Raw genomic sequence first — 21,289 nt, forward strand, 5'->3', positions numbered from 1 at the left:
TCCATAACTCTCCGTGGTTATATTTGTAGGGTTATCCCGCCCCACAGTGCTGCCCCACTTCCTGCCTCTAGCCTGCCACTTCCTGTTGTTCTGTGGCCATGCGGAGATTTGCCAGGACAGGCCCGTGTGCGTTATTGTGTTTGCGTGTAAGCATGTTTATCGGGAGGTCAGGAAGTGGAATGTGGGGTGTGCATCTAGATGATGTGGTCTAGAAACACTAACCCACTGACACGAAAACATACATGTACGCAACATACACAATCACAGAATCTGAAGACGCGCAATACAGTTTAGGATTTCGACTTTTAAGTTCACACTGACTCATATCTCAGTGTGGTTTGAGTAATCTGAATCTCAGAGGATTCACTCTTTTTTCATATCAAGTGACATGCACATCAAATCACACCTAAAATGACATCTGTGGCCTCCGTTTGTTGATTCGTGGCTTGTACACTCATAAAATAAGTCCCTTTATTGTATCTTTAGGGCTGTAATGGCATGTCACAAAGTGACCTTTGACAGGGGTGTTCATCCCATATTAAATCAATAAAACCTGTGGAAAAAACATCATAAGATAAGTAAAACATCCAGTATACCGATGTTTTTGTTAGTCATCAAATTAGTTCAGTTTTGGTGCTGAAACTGAAAAATGTGCTGAAGATTCTGTGTGGGAGTAAAAATTCTGTTGCTGCAGGGTTTTAAAGGCTTATAGCACAAATGAAAAATTTATATTCAATTCAGTTTTATTTATATTGTGCCAAATCACAGCAGCAGTTGCCCCATGCTTTAGTAAATGTGCAAAACCCAGGTGAATGTGAAGGCGGTCAAGCAGGTGGTACTTGTTTGTATCCGTTGACAGTTTTGTACATTAATGTAACAGTTAGTAGGTGAGAGGTGGATCACATTTACTTTTAATAGACTCCTGTAGCATTTCTCAGAGTGTATGACGTTAGCATTTAACCAGTGTACGAACTTATTCGGGCAACCTTTACCTCTGTCATCATTTACTTCATCTAATGTAATCTAATCTTCAAGTAAGATTAGATAAAATGTCATAATTTAATCTGGTGTCCTCCTGAGCTCATCGCTGATTTAACCGAAACAATACGTAGGCGTAAAAATGTGTGCAATGTGATTTAAGATCCCCGTGCAGCTCCTGGTTTGCTTGTATCAGTGTGAGCCCTCATCTTTAGTTAGTGAAAAACAAATCAATGTCTTTTTTTTTTTTTGTTTAAATGATCATTTACTAAGAAGAAAAATGATCCGACTGTTTATAATTTGTCTTTCGGGCGATCGTGGCTCAAGAGTTGGCAGTTCGTCTTGTAATCGGAAGGTTGCCGGTTCGAGTCCCAGCTCGGACAGTCTCGGTCGTTGTGTCCTTGGGCAACACACTTCACCCGTTGCCTACTGGTGGTGGTCAGAGGGCCCGGTGGCGCAGTGTCCGGCAGCCTCGCCTCTGTCAGTGAGCCCCAGGGCAGCTGTGGCTACAATGTAGCTTGCCATCACCAGTGTGTGAATGACTGAATGTAGTGTAAAGCGCTATACAAATACAGGCCATTTACCATTTCTGGAACTGTTAAAAATGTTGCTTTTGTCTGCTGTGCATTGCATTTTTATGCTGTAGCGTCCATCAGTAAGATGCTAAGAAGTTATTTTTACCATCAGTATGCAGAAGATTGCAGCTTTAAACAAAATAAAGCACGGCACGGTGACTGAAAGACCGGGCTGACTTGGTCGGACTAGTCATTACAGTGTTTTAATTTAAGTTTGGGAGAGTGTGAGAGTGCAGGGAGTTCAGTTATACTAAGAAAAGTTTTGCAGTGACTTGATGTGTGCAGCAGACTTGAGCTGTGAGCTGGCACTCAGGTTCCCTTCTTCCTCCTCTCCCTCGCTCCCACTCCTGCCTGTTTGGTCAGGTGATTGTGTTTGACTGACAGATGTGGGTCGATGGGGCAGCAGGCGGGTGATAGTTCTCACGTGTGTCTGTCAGCTGAGCTTGCCGGACTTATTTACTCGGCAGCAGGAATGAGAAATTTAGAGAGCTGTGCTGAAAATCTGCCTTTATTCTCTACTCTCAGAGTCCCTGGATCTTCTCTCCCTATAATTACGACCAAGGTCACTGTAGTCTGAACTGGGTGATACCCGCATTTCCCGCTTTTCCTGATAGTCGCCCCTGCCCTCCCCCAGGTGTGTTTATTGACTATTGTTCTGAGGCTGGGTGGTATGCAGAGGCTAGCAGACAGGACTTCACGAGGAAGCTGCTAATGAGCAGTCCGGCAGCGGCAGAGTTAATGTCACTGAGTACAGAGGCACCTTGTGCTTCTCCAGTGAGCCATAAATCTGGACAACTGCAGGTTTTTCTCTAGTGTTGGTGTGAATAATGGGAAAGAACTGATATTGCTGACATTTCTGATGCCCGTAAATCTTATTGGAAGCATATATTCCAGCATACTAAATGACAAAATGCAGTCTTTATTTCATTTTTGTTGTATAAAATTACTTTTATTGCTGCGGGTAATGTTTTTAACCATATCTCTTTGTGTTTACAGGCTAAGGGGCGGAGGGATGGTTTCTCCTCAGCCGGTGACAACCCTCGGCCGCCGATGGCGACCCGGCCGGGAAGGGAGGGGGTCGGCATGGGCTGGAAGGGTCCCCGGACGCTGGTCCTCCATAAGAACTCCCAGGGTTTCGGTTTCACATTACGCCACTTCATCGTTTATCCTCCAGAATCCGCTTTGCACACTAACCTCAAGGTGAGAGTCACAGATGTCTGCAGGTCCCTGAAAGACTAGAAAATGCCTTAAATGTTAAAGGTGTTTAAAACTGTTGAGTTATGTTATAAAAAAATACCATTTGTGCTTCAGGGCTTAGTGTCACAAAGTACTTTGTGTTTGTTTTTATAGTACACATGGTCTCCATTTCATCCTAGCTGGCATTTAAAGGGGTTTCGAAGGCCTTAACTTTAACTTGCTGAACTCAGGAGAGAGCCAATTTGAGCTCAGAGATAAAGCCAATCATACTGTGGCTGCGGGTCAGCGAGGTTGAACGGAGCAAAATGAACACAAAGACAAAGGGAGAAAACAAGCCTGGCTGATTAGAGACAGCAGACGACGAAGAAACCGAGCTGTTAGAGGAAGAGAGGCACAAGATTTGGAGACAGAACAAGGACCGGGGCTTAGATTTTACTACTTTGAGGAATTTTAAAAAACACCTCCATTTTATTCCTGTTTGTTTCACAGGCCTGTTTTTGTCTCTGGTGAACTCAGGCTTGTTCTGGTGTTGGGAAATGAGCCCGAGTGGTTATTTAGCTGTTTGAGGTGTGGGGGCAAACGTCTCCAGATGTGAAATTGAGGGATGTGGAGGCTGGGGTGGGGTGAGCCAGCTGAAACAAGGCCTCTATTATTTTTATACCACCCCACCATCTAGCAGCTGCAGATAGGAACACGAATTGAATGGGATCTGTTGTCTTATCCTGGTACCACTCACTGGCAGCCAGGCTGTACCATGCCAGGCCTGGACAATAGGCCCACTGCTGGCCTTTGGCCTCATTTCTGCCCTTGTCTCCTCTGCCTCAGAAGGGATCACATGTTGTTTTTTGGACAATTGGAGTCACAGATCTTTCTGTTCTTATCTGAAGAGGCTTCATTGGAAACCTCCCAAATTAACCTCTTAGTGTCCAATTAGTACAGATTCACAGGGTCTGTGACTCACTCATGCTCTCGATTTAGAAGATCCACAGGTCGTCTGGGTTGTGGTTCTAACAGGACCCTTCAGCATCTTCACAGCCTTCTCTTGACACTTCCTCTTATTAGGATGTAACTTGATTTTTATTCACTTTGAAAATAAAAACAATATTTGATTTAATGTGAAAGGAAGTGAACTAAAAAAAGAAGTAACTACAGTACCACAGATTTCTTTGATACTTTCTTTGCTTAATCACTTTGTGTAATTAAGCAAAGAAAGTACTTGTTACTGAGTTACATCATACAGCAGTCATGCTATTGCCATACACATAAGCTGAAGTACTCATTCAGATAGGGAGGACATACACCGGATCTATTTTTAGATTTTAGTACCTTTTATTATTTATTATATCCCCAAGCCTACAGTAGATTATGTGAAAAACAGCACGAAGGAAAGAAAAATGTGGTGACAGTAATCAACTGTAAATGTCTTTTTTTATCATTTCCTCTGTTTTGTCTGATTCTAAAAGCCTGTTCACCTCTGCTTTTGTCACCTGGTCAAAATTCACTCATTCCAAGTAGAAATTTGGGTGGTCTGTGGTCTTTAGCTACCAGCCTTGTGTTTCTCGGGTCAGTAATGGCCTGTGCACATTTTGCACATTACTGTCACATTTCTTTCCTTACGAGCAATAAATTCCAAGTAATGTACATATTTGCCACCGTTGAACTGGGAACTGAGGACACTGTTTTTTGAAGAGTTACCATTTGATCAAGGAGAATTTTCTTGGATCGAGAGGTTAAAGTTCAGTCGCTTTCCTCAGACTACCGTGATGACGGAGAACCTACACAGATAACTATTCGTCCACTAACTTTGATCTTAATACTGAATTTTGGACCAAAAGTGTGTTACATTAACATTAAAGTAACACGTTATTAGTGTGATGATACAGTGATGAGTTGCTGTTTTATTATCACTGAAAATTGGGATGTACCTTGTGAGCAACAGGGTGGATACGGATGCATTTTTTTGTGACACCTTGATAGGTTTAGAGTCTTTTAAATCCAGTGCCAGACATCCGCATAAATTAAGGGATGAGTAATTTTCCAAATGTATAGAATCCCTAGCATAGACTTTTGTGTCCACCTCTTCCCATCTCCTTCCGGATGTGTTGAAATTAGGACTGGCCGGGTGGTGAGTGTCCCCAGCTCTGAGTTCTATTCTGGGGTCGGCAGCTATCCTTTCTCTGCCTCTAAACCCTCCACCATTGTCTGCAGAGCCCGGAATGAGCCCACTCAGCGCAGGATAAAGCCCGGCAGCAGTCAGCCCACCGTGCCCCCACCCACAAACTGTCCACTCAGCTTAGTGTGTGTGTGTCTGTGGGTGTGTGTGTGAAGGTGATCAGAGAACCTGCAGCTATCAAATCTCACCACCTCGTTTCTCACTGTCCCCACCTTTATTTACTCGGTGTGTGTGTGTGATGTCAGAGCACCTGCAGATTGTCAAACCAGATAGTCAGTGTCTGTGCTGGATCTGCAACATTAAGAGCTCATGAAAACAAACAGGTCGGTATCAGGAGGTTTGGCATAAATTGTCAGTGAAGTCACCGGCACGTGAGGGAAAGCTGTAAACAGTTGATCTCATCCTTCCACATTTTGGTTTCTGTTCGGAAAAAGGTCACCTGGGGTTGAGACCTGTGGCCAAAGTTAGAAAATGTTTCCTGCTGCAATGTCTGTGTTTAACCTTGGAGTATGAGGGCCATGTATGAGGCTTTTCTACTACATGATGTAAACCCCGAATCAGCACTTGGTAGCATTCCTGCCTGGAAAAGTAGTGATAGCTTTTGTTTTTTCCCTCGGTTTTGTCTAAAAGTTAAATGCTGAATGGGCATGAAAAAAAAGTGCTTTATTATTGGTTGCAAAATTTTCCATGTGGCACAGCCAGTTTCTGTCCTGCAAATCTTTGTATATGGTCAATTTTGTGACAGTGTTTGAAGTAGCAACTTTTCCCACATTTGCAAAAGTAAAACCTTTTTTTTTAAAGCTCAGAGCTTGGGTTGCATCACGTCGACCTTTTTGCGCGTGTGGAACAGTTTACCCCTCGCTATCAGATCTCTCTCGTCTAGAACTTCTTAAACGAGGCCAAAGACCATCTCAACAAATGTGTTTGTAATTACTAGGACAACAATAAATGTCTCTTACAGGAATTTAACGCTTTAAATTTGCTCTAATATGTGTAATTCTGTCTTTCTGTTTGCAGGATGAGGAGAATGGTAACGGAAAGGGTGAGCTGCCTCTATTTTTTGCCTTCTCAGTCTTTTATTAGTGCTCCAGTTAAAGCTTACTACAGGGATAGGGATAATGATGATGTAATTGAGGCAAGACCCTACTGTAGTTCCCTCATGTCTTGCCTGCTCTGCAGCCTTTATGCGCCACCTACAGGATGCTATAAAGTACTACATTTAAAAATCCACCTGCAGTTACACTTCTAGTTATCCAGCTTTTTCTAGTTTTCTTGACTTGAGATGCTGAAAAAAAGTGTGAATATTTATCAATAAATATCAATAAGAAATGTAATTTTACATAAATAAACATGCAGTAGCATCAGCAGACTCTTTTTTTATTTACCCTGAAAAAAATTCACCTTAGTTTTGCACCCCACAGTCTGACGACCTCTGAGTTAGATGCTCATGGACGTATTTAAAGGACGTATTTACTCGTCTGAAAAAGTGCTACTTTCAGCTGCTACCTGGTTCACTCGGGGTTGGGACAGAAGGTAGCTCTGCATATGTGATTTGGAAGAATTTAACAGGAGATGCTCTTCCTGACACAACCCCCGAGGCATTTGTGCCTCCTCCCAGGATTCACCTGACGAGGGAGTTTTCACTCGGGAGCTGAACGTGTAAACAAATACACTGTGGAGCCACGTTACTCGTGTCAAAAACAAACCCTTAACAAATATCTGATGGGCACTGAAAGAAAGTGTCAGCAGTAACCGTTCGTAGGTGTAGCGCAGCAGAAGGAGAACAGATTTGTTTGAGCCTGCAGCTTTACTCTGCGCTTCTGAAAGATTTGTGGGCGTAGCGCTTATCAAACAACCAGCCTGGCGTGGACTCCCAGGTGATATTCATGAAGTAATCGCAAAACAAATACATCAGAGAGTACATCTGTATATCAATGTCATGTCTACTTAGATATGCAAGTGAATTTACCCAAATGAGTTCATGCAAAAAATGTAAGTAAACTAATGGATTGTTGTACTGTGCACCTCCAATACAGAATTACATTTTATTTATGTTATTTTACTATTATTTATATAATATATATATAATAATATTATATAATATTGTATAATGGTAAATGTTCATGCGTGAAAACAGTCATACCCACATGTGCATTTCTTTTTCTTTCTTTGTGCATTAACTGAATCTGTCTATGTCCTGATCTTTGCACATCCCCTCTTTTCTTGTTGTCATTCAGGGTTTCAGAAAGGTCAGTTGGAGCCAATGGACACTATATTTGTGAAGAACGTGAGAGAAAAGGGTCCGGCCCATCAGGCGGGCCTTTGCACAGGTAAAAGGAACATGTTGTGCTGGAGTGTTGACGCCTCCATTTGCATTGGAAATCTGTTCTGCGTGCAGGTCATGTGATGCTGCATGAGCATGCCGAGGGAAGTTGACTAACAATAAAAACAAATTTATGGGAAGAACTGATCTTCACAGGAGACGAGAGTTATTACAGAATGAGAGCTCAGTGTGTCTGAGGTTTTCCTCTTGTGTATTTCTGTGACAGCAGAGCAAACCAGTACTCTGTGTTAAAGCACCAGCTTGATTTAACACAAACTGACGCATCCACAGAGTTGCACCTCAAACGTATGCAAACACACGCCCTGTGAGCGCCGCGTATGTGTTTCAGCTTGCATAAAGTAACCGCAAATGCATATAAAATTTGAGCAGGTAGTTATCGGACGCCTTTCCTCCAGGCCTTGGTTCACAAGAGCTGAGCTGTACTAAACATACCTGTTCTTTATGCTGTTAATAAGCACAGGTTTTAAAAAAAACCTTGAAAGCTATTTTAATTTTATTGCTGTACTGTTTTGCCTTTAAGACACATTGATTACCACATGAAGTGAAAAAGTGTGAGATTAAGTTAAAGCTGGCTTGTGATTCCACACAGTACAGGTGATTTGCTTAATGTGGTTTTGGTTTTGCTGACTTTAGACAGCCCAGAGTCAATTATTCACAAAGTACACTACTTATTTTTCACTCCTGGTTTTTATTATTTTGATGTCTGCCTTCAGGGAATTTACCCCTTACCCAGTTTCTTTATCATTCCCTCTTGCTTTAAAGGTCAGAGTTTGCAGATTCATTGTTCACAAACGTATCAGTGATATAATATGACAATCTGTCCATGCTGTGCAGGGGATCGGCTGGTGAAAGTGAATGGAGAAAGTATTCTAGGAAAGACGTACTCACAGGTGATCGCCCTCATTCAGAACAGGTAAGAATCCCTTCCTGTGAGCCCCTTCAGAGCCTTTTAGGTGTTGATTTATTGTCCTGTGAGGTTTTTTTCTTTTTTTACTATAGCCACAGCAAACACAGTCGCAGGTTAACATGTGTTTTTAAAAAGAGCACCCCAAAGCACTGTGTTTTGCACATTTGCATGCTTTTCATGATCACAGATCCAGATACTGTGTGGGTGCTGCTGGACTCAGTTTTTTTTAACACTAATTTGTTATTAGAACCAACAGGGTGACTGGATTTTGACTTTTTACTCTTTTATTAGACTTCAAAATCCAAAGAGAAGTCATAGGAGAGTGACAACGCACGCAAAAACTGGAGATATGTGCACTGACTCGTGTATATCTTCATGCTTGCCAGCTTACCATCTGGCTATAAGCCGAGCTAGGCAGCAACAGGAATGGCTTGTTTCACCCTGAGATAAGAGAATAACCTCATGACAGATCAATGCGATGCATCCAAATCATATCTAATGGCCCAAATGTAATGTAGGAGGGAGTACGTGACTTCACATTTAAAAATATACTTGTTTAATTGGCCCACAGTGGGGGTTTTTTTTTTAAATAACATAATTTCATCAATCTAAATGCTAAAAATTCACACAAGGGCAAAACAACATTAACTAAAAAATCCCAACAATCAACTGTTCTGATTGGCTTTCTGCCTTTCACATAGTTTGTTAGTCTTTTGCTGTATATTATGAGTTTCAATGGAAGGTATGAAACATCAAGTGACATACCTCAGTTCAGGTTACCTGATGAAACTGATTCATTATCCTCCTGCTCAAATCAGTGCATTCCTAACTGGTATTCATTTAAGAATAGCTGGAGTTTGTTTAAGGTTTCTTTTGTATTTTATTTTATTGTATTTTTATTTTAGCTATAACAATCCACAGGTACAAATGTTGTCTCTGAAGTCTTATTCTTGCTCTTGTCTCTTTTTGTCGCATGTCCTGCAGTGAGAGCGTGTTGGAGCTCTCCATTATGCCAAAGGATGAAGATGTGCTTCAGTTGGTAAGTGTGAGTATGAGATTTTTCACACATATTTCACCCCCCCCCACCTCAAATACACACACAAAATAAACCCACACATATTACATGCATTATTTTAGGACACTGCAGAGTCTGCAGAGATGATTCACAGCGTCACTGTTGAAGAATTTCAAGATTTTGTTAGAACGGCTGCAGAGTGACTCACAGGCTCTCCGCTCTGTGTTTAGATTACAACACATGATCATTTAAAACCACTAGTATCTGTCAAAGTTTGTGCTTGGGGAAAAAAAAAAACAACCCAACAACTCGGTTCTCGCTCACACACCCATATTCCGTAAAACACATTTTTATCGCTCCACAGGTTGCTTTTTCACAAGATTCAACATGCATCGTTAAATGCCCCTCCCACTAACCTGGAGCAACTCGTCAACACACACAAACACCAGATGACCTGATTTAACTGGTCTTTCTCACAGATGCAGAAACATCACCGTTCCTCCCAGAAATGCCCCAAACTGCCCTCTCCTTACAAGCGTCCTGCCGTGTCTTAATATTATAAACCCCCTCCTCTGTTGTCTCGCTCCTCCCCTCGCTGCTACGCCTGTATTTGCTGCATTCCTAGCATGACCTCACCAGTCCCGCGCACCTCCCTCCACACTCCCACAGGGTGGAGTAAGATGAGGAGGAGGAGAGAGGGAGTTTGGAAAGATCTGAGAGAGGCAGAAACAAGTCGATAGAGCAGATAGAAAAGTCACAAATACAAAGGAAAAGAAAAGAAGCTAAAGTCTGGATGTTTGCGGACGGGGACGCGGTACAAAATGAAGAGCAGAATGTTTTAGCTACAGAGCTGTCGCGTCCGCGGTGTTGGTGAGCTCTTCTTTTTCTGCTTGTGTGGCTTCAGTCTTAACGCACAAGCTGTGGAAAGACTCTGTTGGACAGCCTAAACTTTTCATTAGGTAAACCTTTAAAAGTGTCAAACTGTCTCTGATTTAAAATTTCTTTGTCATACGAGTTTAAAAATAACTGGAAGTAGGTGTGTTTTTGGTTTAAATATGACATTGTGGCAGATTCCTGAAATTATCGGGTAATTTAAAGCTAGTTATTTACATTTGGATTCTCCTAAAGCAGCAAAGTGTGTGTGTGTGTGTGTGTGTGTGTTCTGTATTTGTTTAGACAACATTAGAGGATACTTTCATATTTATAGCTGGCTGCAGTGCGGTGAGTGTTGTGGCTTTTTCTCGGGGGAATTCTTCCAGTTTGGTAGCTAGTTTGTGTTTGTGTGGAGAGCCGAGGCCTCGGGGACAAACTGTGGCAATAACTCAGAAGCTTCCCCTTTCAGGCTGTTGTTGTGTGTAAAGTGGCACGACACTGTGCCATTGTCAAACTTGTTTACAGGAAGAGCCCATTTTTATTTAAACTTCTCATTCCACACATACATAGACGCACACACAGGCGCCCACAGACACACTCCTACCTACCTATCTACCTTTATAATTTCACATTTCTTCCTGTCGTGTCTGTTCTCACGGTTCCTCCATCTTTCCTCCTTTCTCTAGGCGTACTCCCAGGATGCCTACCTGACGGGTAATGAACCGTACGCTGGGGGAGCTGAAAACCTTCCGCCGCCACCCCCCCTATGTTACCCACGCTCCAAGACGACGTCGGTTTCTGGAGCTCCCCTCTCATCCCCCATGGGCCAGAACCAGCTGGATAACTGGAGTCGCTGGCCAGGTTCTTCCAGCCCCTCATCACCCTTGGACAACCGATCTGCTGTGTGCAGCCCCGCCAGCTGGCAGGAGGGGCGGCCAGGCGAGCCCGGTGGTGTGGGTCACAGCAGTCCAGCCCACCGCACAGAGGAGATCCAGTACGGTATGACCAGCCAGCAGCCTCAGGGCCAGATTAGGGGACGCTCCTACTCTTCGTCTTCCTCCTCCGGAGGCCCTTTGTCCAGCCCGCTACAAGTTCACTACCCCAACCACCATGGTGCCAGCTCTTCACAGGCTCAGCCACGCAAGTCCAGCTCAGCCTGGACCAGTCCCCCTCAGCCACAGGTCAGCCACAGCCGCAGTGACCGCTGCCAGCAGGCCCTCTCTGACTGGTACCACAACCAGCAGCCGGATCGCTCAGTACGCAAGATGCAGACCCGCCATCGGAGCTACTCTCAAGACCGGCTCAGTGAATCAAGGAGGCAGCAGCAGCGTACAGGTGGCTGGCCACACAGCGCCTCCCAGGACACTCTGCTCTTACTTCAGCAGTCAGGACCCGGACCCCAAGGGGAGCCATACTGGTCCTACGGAGACCACACTGCCTCTAACTACACTCGAACACGCTCTGAAAATTTGCTCGCCCTCTACGACCACCATGGTCGCTCGTTAGAGATGTTGGACCGAGGAGCAGCTGGACTGGTCTCGCCTCGGATTGACAGGCCCGCGTGGCTCCAGCAGGCCCCCAGCCTCCCCCAGGACTGACGCTTACCACAGGCAGGGCAACCATTTTAGCGCAGCGCAAGCTCCTCAAGTGTCCCGGCAGTCACAGCCAACCTCTAAACACCACCCGCAGACCCACACCCAGCCACAGCCGGCGCCCACTCAGAGCAGGCGGCTTCCTCCTGGACAGAGCGTGGACGACCAGCCGGTGGGCTACCGTAGCTACAGCCCATCTTTTTACCGCAAAACAGGCCGCATCCTGCAGCAGGCTCATTCGTTCAGGGACCCTTCATACTCTGGCCCCCACTTAAACTGGAACCCAGTACCTAAAACCAGCCCTCCAGAGGGGACGCCAGCACCTCCCACTGCCTCCACCACAACTCCAGTTGCCTCCGCCACGCCCGAATCCCAGGACAGAGGGTACAGGCCAACAAACCACGAGAGGGAACGAGGGGCAGTGGAAGGGCAGGCTGAATTGGCGGCACAGACCCAGGAAGTGGTGATGAGGCAGAAACCCCCCACCGGGCGGAGGAATGTCCAGGGTATGCGTCACCCTCACTATGCCCTGCCTTTGGACGGGCTAGAACCCTCTTTGTTTTCTCCTGATCCCAAAGACTCAGCCCCAGCCCCCGGTTCCACAGGAGATGTAGCCTCAGGCAAACCAAATGGAAACCTTGCTCCCCTCCCACTAGAGGATGACTCTCTGGCCTCCATCCCCTTCATAGGTGAGTAGGGAGCCTCCAAGCTTCCTCCCATGTCCCTTCTCCTACTTCCCTAACAAAACACACTGACCTTGACCTTTCATTAGTCGTCCTCTAAAATGTAATCTACACTGAGTGTTTATTGAACGTAAGCGAAAGCTTAACAGAGGAAATGCAAAGCAGATGAAAATTTGAATTTGTGTGTTGTTTAATTTCCTCCTCGTCTGTATATTCAGACGCCAGAGTCTGCCCAGACAGTTTCCGATCAGTCTGTGAATGTTTGCGTTGGGTAATAGCGGTATTCCCACAGTCTTACGCACCATATTAGTCGTATGTGCGATGGGAGTTCACTAATCCTGTTGGCTGCCCTCCTGACTTTAAGGTCACCTCACTGTGCTGAGGAAATGAGGTGGAGGTCTGGACTTCCTGAATGTGGGTTGTTGTTTAGAGGGATAATTTTCAATTTCACATTGGTGGAGTTTGATTTTGTGTGTTGAGGCGTGACAGGAGCTCAGCAGCTACTGACAGTACTCTGAATGGTTTTAATCTAAACCAGTAATACTAATAACGATCTGTCATAGCACTGTCCGAGCAGGACATGCAGTCTTTTCTGTTTGTTTTCTACAGTTATGGCCTGCATATGTTGCCGTCAGTGGGAGTTGACTGTGATCGTGTTCGAGCTTGTTTCTTGCTCTGAAAAGGCTCAAACAGAAGGGGCCCTGTAGGCTTCTGATTAGATTCTATCACTTGACACGGACATTAGTCAAACTCAAACCACAAGCAAATGAAGTCAGCCGGTGAGGCTGGACTTGCCTATATCGCCCACTCGCAGCCTGGGGAAAACTTGCCCTAATGTTGAATAGATTCAAATCAGCTGACTGGGAAGCTTTGACCTATCTTGGAATGACTGTGGATATTTGAGCCAAGCTGCGCTCTGCCCCAGAGAATCATTTAAAGAGAGAAAATACAGGAAACCAGGAAGGCATCTCTCGGCCTCTCTGTCAGTCTGTCAGAGCACGTTCTTGCCTCGTACTTTCACCTGAATTAAATGAAACCAAGCAGCCAGAGCAGCAGGCCAGGACATGTTTAATATCCATAAACTGAAACTAGGGTAGACAAGAAGTAGTCGCTCGTTCTTTCTTTCTTTCCTTCTTTCTTTCTTTCTTTCTTTTATTTCTTTCTTACTTTCTTTCTTTCTTTCTTATCTAACTGACGCAGATGCTGATATAATCTGAGGCTGTTTAGGGACATGCAATTTCATGGGCGGTTGTTTTTCTTCTTCTTTTCAAAGCATGGGTGTCTGTGAGATAGCAGCTCAAAGGCAAACCGTGTCTGAATGCAGATACTGTATGTTTTTATCAAATCTCGTATACCATATTGAATTTTTCCGAAATTCAATGAAGTGTTTAATACTTTCTCTGTTTCTGGTAGCTCATACAAAATGAAACAACAAATTATATCGAATGCTGCTGCAGGATTTTATTCTGCGCCCACTTGGAGTCTTTGTAAGCTGTAAATTACCAGGAGGTTTTTGTCATGGTCCTTGTGGGGAACAGTGGGGGCTCCCGCCTTCAATGCAGCTATTGTACTGCTCTACTCGATGAAGGGTTTTATGTGGGGGTTCAGTCTATGAGTGTCTTTACTAGCTGGACCCTGGACATGATGGACTTCGTGTACTGGCCCTCTGTGTTTTCTTACAGGCACCGGCTTTCAATTACTTTGTATTTCTGACTCTCAGGCTCATTCTCTCTCATTTTTCTTGGTCTAAACTTCTCTACATTGCATTACAGTTGCTACATTGCATCTGGCATGTAAAACAAACAGGTTAGTTTGATAGTCAGTTAATTCTATGAGATATTTCGTAAGCAGGAGTACAGGGGTCTTAATCACCCCCAGCAGCTAGTAAAACATGCTGCAAAAACTCGGGCTTCAGACTATTCAACTCTTGGCTCTGTATGATGTCAGAGAGGAAGGAATATCCCTAAGAAACTCCACATGGAGTTCAAACCTTCTAGTTGTGAGGGGCAGCCAGTCAAAGGAAAGCTGGCATCTTTGCCCTAAAGGGAGAGGAGCTAAATGGGTTGGTTTCAGATAGTTCAGAGTCCATGAAATGAGGTCCAGTTTAGATGTAGTAAAGATAAATAAGAATTATTTGGAACTGTATATCATGCAGAGGACAATAGGTCCCTCTTAAGAAAGTAAATATTCCAAAGAGGAATGAGTCCTTAAGCATTTCTTCTGTCTTCACCTTTCGTTCCAGGACAAATCTGAGTCAGGAATTCCTGCTTTACTATATGTGCTGTAGAGCAGCAGCACAGTGTACTTCAGTATGCTGCTCCCCTCTGCTGGTCTGTCTCTGTGTCGTGTTTCTGAGCTCGCTCTGGCTGCCTGTTAATGACGGCCTTTGTTAAACCCACAGCCCGGCTATTTCTGGGCCATGCTGTAAACAGGCAGATTCCTTATCCCAGACTGGGAATGTTTTCCGCCTTATGTCGGCCTCTAAAATGCACAGGAGTGAAGAATAGAAAAGCGAGGGCGGGAAGAAGAGGATGAAGAAAGGGAAGAGACAAAGGATGTTAGAGGACTGGACTGTAAGAAGAGAGATGGTTATTAAAATAGGGAAACAGTCAAGTTGAAAATTAAATATGAAACCAGTGCAGGATTTTTCTAAAGTGACCATGTGGTGGTCAGTTGAGGTGTGGCGGAGTGAGGCTGTGCTGCCCTCTGCTGTTTCCTCCGAGAGCAAACCAGAGCCTCGACGCATTTCGGTCCTGAGAATTTAAAACGTCACGGGCAAATCCAGCTTCTCCTCACTATATGCAAATATCAGACCAGCCCCTAATCCTTGCTGTCAGTCAGGAAGTGTGAGCGTGTTTGTGTATGAATGTTTCTGTAGGCTAGAGTTTCATATCCCTTTACTTTACCTGAAACTGCTGACGACTAGTAGCCTGTGTGATCCTAACCATTTTATGCCTTTGTCTTCTAAAAACTAAGTTTCTTTATCAGCATAAAAAAAATCCCCAGAATTTTTATGTTGGAAAGGAAAGGAAAAGATCATTCATGCCCAATAATTGATTTTCTACCTTTTGGACAGCAACGGTTTCTCTTGCATGTATCAGATCATGCCTGCGCTAGGGTAGATTTCACAAAGAACTGAAACCATGAGCCAGTAAACCTGTAACAAAACCCCCTCCTCTCTGTTAGCTACTGAACAGTTCTTCCTATGGCAGCAGAAGACGCAGGTATTGTATTTTCTGTCAGCTTTTTGCCTGTTTGGCCATGTTCCTGTGTGACTTTTTCTTACTGTAGTCAGGTCGCAGTTATGCTTACTTTCCTGAGAGGGGACAGGAGCTTTTAGTGACTTCTGCTTCATCTGTGTGTTCTTAAATGACCATATAAATGTACGTGTTTCTGACTGTCTTGTACTTCTCACGTGAATCTGGAAGTGCATCACGTTAAAGTATTGTGGTAAATGTTTTAAGGTGATAGAGTCAAATTTAAAGATAAAGTGAAAGAAACTGTGAAAAGCGTTTTCTTTTTAAGTCTCTCTGATGGTAATCCTCCAATTCCTCATCGTTCCTCTCCCTTAAAACCTCTCCTCTCCTTACCTTCTCCTAACCCAACCCATTTTTTTCTTACCATCTCGCCCTTTTTGCTAACACCTAACCCTTCTCCTTCTCTTTCACCCTTTCCTTCCTTCCCTCCACCCACCCACAGACGAGCCAACCAGCCCCAGCGCCGATTTGCGCGCCCGGCACGTGCCGGCGTCCTCCGTTGTCTCCAGCGGCATGAGTTCAACGCCCGCCGTGGTCAACAGCCCCGCATCCCCCACCTTCACCTTCCCCCTCACTAGGCTCTTCTCACACGACTGCAGTGAGTGCCCCCTCCCTCCCTCCTCCTCGCCACTGCATGCAGCCAGAAATTAAGATCCTCCTTTTATTTCCGATGTGGATTTATGAAGCATGCATGAGATTTGAAGAGAGTATACAATTTTATAACTGCTGTAATTTCCATCTTATGAAGTATTTTGTCTCTTATTGTGTTTTAACTGCCTTATTTTCTTAACACAAATGGGGGGAAAAGCTGAAATTTTGAACTTAAGGATGCACTTAAGTTGTGGAAATTTATGTTTTATTTTATAGAACTGAAAAAAAAAAGTTCGTTTTTATCAGAAGTGAACTTTAAAATCTCACTTGAACGCCTTAAAAACCAAAATAGCTTGACAAGATGAAGTTTTCAGCAGTTTGCATGTTGAATTTGTAAACCGGACTTGAACACATTGGTTTAGAACATTTTTGGTCACAATTCTAAGTGTGCATGAAGCCCAATCTGTGTATTTTAAAATTAATTTAGCCCATATTGGTGGTGTACAAACCCAGACTTGCATGATTGTGAAAAAACTGCACAAAAAAAATGAATATCGGTGTGTACACCTGTATGCCAGAGGTGAGCAAACGGTCCAAAGAACCCAGTCTAACCCACTCCTCTAGCTCATGTCCCTACTGACCATCTCCACCAAGTCGCTGATTCACTCGCCCTGTAAATCCCCCCCACCTCCTCCACCACCTCCCGCTTCCTCCCTCACTGCCCCAATCTCCTAATCCAACACCATCCACTCTGGTGATTGGCATTACATCAACATTCTTTCTCTGTTTTTTTTCTCTTTCTCTTTCTTTCTGCTCTCTTCTCTCTCTCTCTTTCTCTCCATTCATTCATTCATCCTTCACTGAGCAGGCAGTATTAAATCCAGTCGCCGTTCCTCCTATGTTCTAGCCATCTCCAGCGAGCGCTCCAAGTCATGTGACGAAGGACTCAACACGTTCAGAGAGGACGGACGATCCTTGTAAGTACTGCAGATCCTAGACATCTGATAGAAATCATATTTCACATTATTAATATTAACGACTCTTTGTTGTGATGTTATATTCAAGTAGGAGGCTTCCAAAAAGAGTGAAGAGCTTCTTCACAGATGGGGTGAGTTCCTCACTTTTTATTACTACACATAAACTGACATGATCTGTAAATACTTTGCATGTTATCATAAAATTCAAAGACGAAGCTGAAATGCAAACAAATGCAACTAAATCATTATCAACCCACATTGAATTAAAAATAGTCATTTGTATTTATTTAACTAAGGCAATGAATTAATTACAGCAAACCAACATTGATATTTTTAAGAGGTTTCGAAGGAGTTTCAAATGACTTCTTCCTCCCACTGCGGAGCTACAGAGAAACAAATCATATTTAACTTTTGTCATTAAAACCAGTGAGGTGTTATTTCTGTGACACGCTGCCATAAAAGAGTCATAAAGTCTGAAATGAAGTGTTAGGTCACGTGGCTTAAGTTTGCCAACGTTAAATATAATTTAACTACAGCTACCGTCAGCTGCTGGTTACACTGGAACACTATGAGTGTGTCTTCTGTTATTACAGCTTTTTAAATCAGCTTTTTATTTGTGCAAGGAAAGGATTGTGTTATGTTTTAATAAAGCTTTTATCAGGTAATATTTGGCCATAAGCAAAGACACATAAAGGTCTGATAGCTGATGCCTGAACTGGCGTTGCAAAATCCTGCAGTACGGAAACTACTGCAATCTTCTGTCATGACAAGCCAGGTCAGTGTGAAGAGTACAATTTTCTTTGAAACTGTTGCATAGTATTTTTTAAAAGCAATTTTAAATTTAAACAATAATTAGCAACACAAAATAATATGCATCGATGTATCTTTGCACGTTATAAAACAAGCTTGAGAGGAAAAAAAAGGGTTAAAAATAAGTATTAAAGTTATAAAAAGTAACCAACTAAAATAAAAAATAAACAGAAGATGAAAACTTGCTGAAACCATTTTGTGAACTTTGAAAATTAACTAAAAAAAAAAAGTAAGATGCTTACTTTTGGTTTCTGTTAGTTTGGTAAAAAAAAATGTTATACGACCAAAATAAAAAAGACTAAAACTAACACTGAAACCAATAGAATCTAAACTAAAACTAAACATTTTCAAATAATTAAAACTAACCTGAAATGAGAAAATTCGCTCTAAAAACTAGCTAACTGAAAACAGAAAGTCAACAAATTTCCTGAAAACTTTTCTGATTGTGTTTCAGTCTCTGGACAACATCGGGACAGCGGAGGAGGTTCGGTCGAAACGTCACTCCACCTCGGAGCTGGGAAACATCACTTACAGCGATGTACGGCGAGAAGGATGGCTGCACTACAAGCAGATCCACACCGAGAAGGGCAAGGTGGGCAAATCGAGCTTAATTACAAGAGAAATCTGGAAAGCACAGCAAAGGAGTCGCATCACATCTCCTCTTTCCTTCACAGAAGGTAGGCAGCGCAATGCGTCCGTGGAAGCGCGTCTTTTCGGTTCTTCGCTCCCAATCGCTGTTCCTCTACAAGGATAAGAGGGAGGCGGTGCTTCGCGGAGCCACAATTGGAGGTTCGGCCGAGGATGAGCAGCCGATCAGCATCCAGGGCTGCCTGGTGGACATCGCGTACAGCGAGACCAAACGAAAGCACGCCCTCCGGCTGACCACCCAGGACTTCTGTGAGTACTTGCTGCAAGCGGAGGATCGGGAGGACATGCTGAATTGGATAAAGGTCATTGGGGAGAACAGCAAGATAGACAACGAGGTCAGAGAACACACTTTTACCGGGCAGATTTTCAATAACTGCATGCATTTAATATGTTCTCAGTGAAAACCTCAGACTCATAATGCAGGCGTGTTTATCTGTTGCAGGAGTTCGGCTTTTCCAGGCAGGCCCTCATTAATAAGAAGCTTAATGACTACAGAAAACAAAGGTGAGTCACTTGATCATGAATATTGCTGTCCTTTCTCCTCATCCTGCCTGGATTTTCCCCTCCCACACACCAGAAAAATGCAGGTTAACTTAAATTGAAGTCAAATTTACACCAACCTGTCCTGGATTTTTGCCACCGGATGAGCAGATACAGCTAAATTTAAATGAACCACAACAGTAGTACCTACACTGTCTCTCTGTCTCCCCCTACAGTCCAGCTGTCAACAAGCCAGACTCCTCTCCCAAGTTGTCCCGTATGAAGCCTCCCTTCCTGCTCAATAAGACGGAGAACGCTGCTGGAGCGCCACGCTCGCCGAAACCAGAAGGCAAAGGTCAGTGTCGGGGAGACTAGAAGCCATCCACGCTGGCATTCGGCATTTGCTGAATGCTGGGCTCTAACTTTGCTACCGACTCTGACTTCAAACTGATCTCGGGATCAAAACTATAAAGAATTAATTGAACCAATTTTGAGTGTATTTGGAACTCCTCAAAGTTGTGAATAGCTCATCATTTAGTTGTCATATTCACTCTTGTTGTGGAGGCACCTTTAGTCAACTGCTTTGTTGTTTCTTCTCTTTTTGTCCATATTATTTCAATATTTAATTATATCATGCTAACACAAAGCAACTATACAAAAGACTGACCTAAAAAGTGCAACTCTTGCCCAAAGTAAGTACTAACCTTTTCAAATGTTTAGAGATTTTTTTTAAAAATCCCATTCTATTAAAACAGTCTGCTGGTTTTCAAATCCTTTTTTATTTTTGTTTTAATGGGTGACAGCCTTTTGATAAGAAGGTGTTTAATCAAACATGGAAGTTGCTAAGTTTCTGTTCAACCTGCCTACAGATGAGAGCAGCCCTCCCAAGTCTCCATGGGGAATTAACATCATGAAGAAGACAAAGAAGGCTGGGCCCAAAGCTTTCGGTGTGAGGCTGGAGGAATGTCAACCTGGTACAAATAACAAGGTTAGCCACACTGACCTCGTCACCACCTGAATGCGGTAAAACTGTTTTCCTTTTCCTTTTTTTCTGTGATCACACGTTTCCGTGTCTTCTTCTGCAGTTCGTTCCAATGATTGTGGAGATCTGCTGCGGCCTCGTGGAGGAGATGGGTCTGGAATACACCGGCATTTACCGAGTCCCAGGGAATAACGCCATGGTGTCGCTGCTCCAGGAGCAGCTCAACAAGGGCGTGGACATCAACCCTGCAGAGGAGGTGCAGAAATATAAATATACATTCAGTAGTGTAAAAAAGAAAAAAGTGCAGCCTCTTTCGTTTCTGAGATTTTACATATCAGCACATAAAAAAATCATCTGGTGCTTCGTAGGTCTTAAAATAGCCTGTAAACGCAACCTCAGATGAACCTCAGTGCTGTAATTTATTTAGCAAAAAATAAGGCAAAATCCAGAAGCAGTAAGTACACACTTACTGCTTCACATGAATTAAGATGGCAAGTGGCAGCCAGGTGCTGCTAATTGAATGCACTTGATAAACTGATCATTAGCAAGTTTGAGCGCCTCATTTCCAAACAATTTGAAGTCTGTTATTGTCCAAGAGGTAGAAATGGAAAACCTTCAAGAACAGCTGCCAGTCTTCCCAAAGATTGTTTGAAAAGATTCCAGGAAATTCCTCGATAACAATGTGAGAGGCTTCTAAAGTCATGCAGAAAACCATAACTTAAAGTTATTGCTCCTGAATGTGTTTCTACAAGCCTGCTGGATCACTGGGATGCGCTTTTTTTTTCATGATCGTAGAGGCAAGGATACTGTCGATCCTCAAAGAGAGGAAAAAAGAAACAATTAACTGGCACTTTTAGTACAAAAAGGTGATTCGTAACGATATCTGATTCGTGTCTGTGTGCTCTGTCGTCCGCAGAAGTGGCAGGACCTCAATGTCGTCAGTAGCTTACTCAAATCCTTCTTCAGGAAACTCCCAGAGCCACTCTTCACCAACGGTGAGACCAACAGGTTCCAACATGCCATCGCAAAACATTGCTATGCAGCCTAATCACACAGCTTAATCTGACTTTTTATATCTTCTCATATCTTAACAGACAAGTACAACGACTTCATCGATGCCAATCGGATGGAAAATGCATCCGACAGACTGAAGACCATGAAGAAGCTGGTATGTGTTTACCCGCTTGGGTTAAGTGCGCGCAGAAGT

General features: G+C 43.6%; 1 protein-coding gene across 1 annotated transcript in view; it reads left to right on the plus strand.

Moving 5' to 3' along the window:
* arhgap23a (Rho GTPase activating protein 23a) overlaps nt 1-21,289 on the plus strand; it is a 35,855-nt gene that overhangs the window by 5,405 nt on the left and 9,161 nt on the right. The window contains 18 exon segments of the mRNA XM_005468897.4: nt 2,550-2,753; nt 5,941-5,965; nt 7,161-7,253; nt 8,102-8,180; nt 9,159-9,213; nt 10,749-11,660; nt 11,662-12,343; nt 16,037-16,192; nt 17,054-17,162; nt 17,251-17,293; nt 18,427-18,564; nt 18,647-18,955; nt 19,063-19,124; nt 19,337-19,455; nt 19,970-20,088; nt 20,186-20,338; nt 20,999-21,077; nt 21,177-21,250. Coding sequence (XP_005468954.3) covers nt 2,550-2,753; nt 5,941-5,965; nt 7,161-7,253; nt 8,102-8,180; nt 9,159-9,213; nt 10,749-11,660; nt 11,662-12,343; nt 16,037-16,192; nt 17,054-17,162; nt 17,251-17,293; nt 18,427-18,564; nt 18,647-18,955; nt 19,063-19,124; nt 19,337-19,455; nt 19,970-20,088; nt 20,186-20,338; nt 20,999-21,077; nt 21,177-21,250 — 3,411 coding nt within the window.

Source organism: Oreochromis niloticus, linkage group LG4 (assembly GCF_001858045.2).
Source record: "Oreochromis niloticus isolate F11D_XX linkage group LG4, O_niloticus_UMD_NMBU, whole genome shotgun sequence".
NCBI lineage: Eukaryota > Metazoa > Chordata > Actinopteri > Cichliformes > Cichlidae > Oreochromis > Oreochromis niloticus.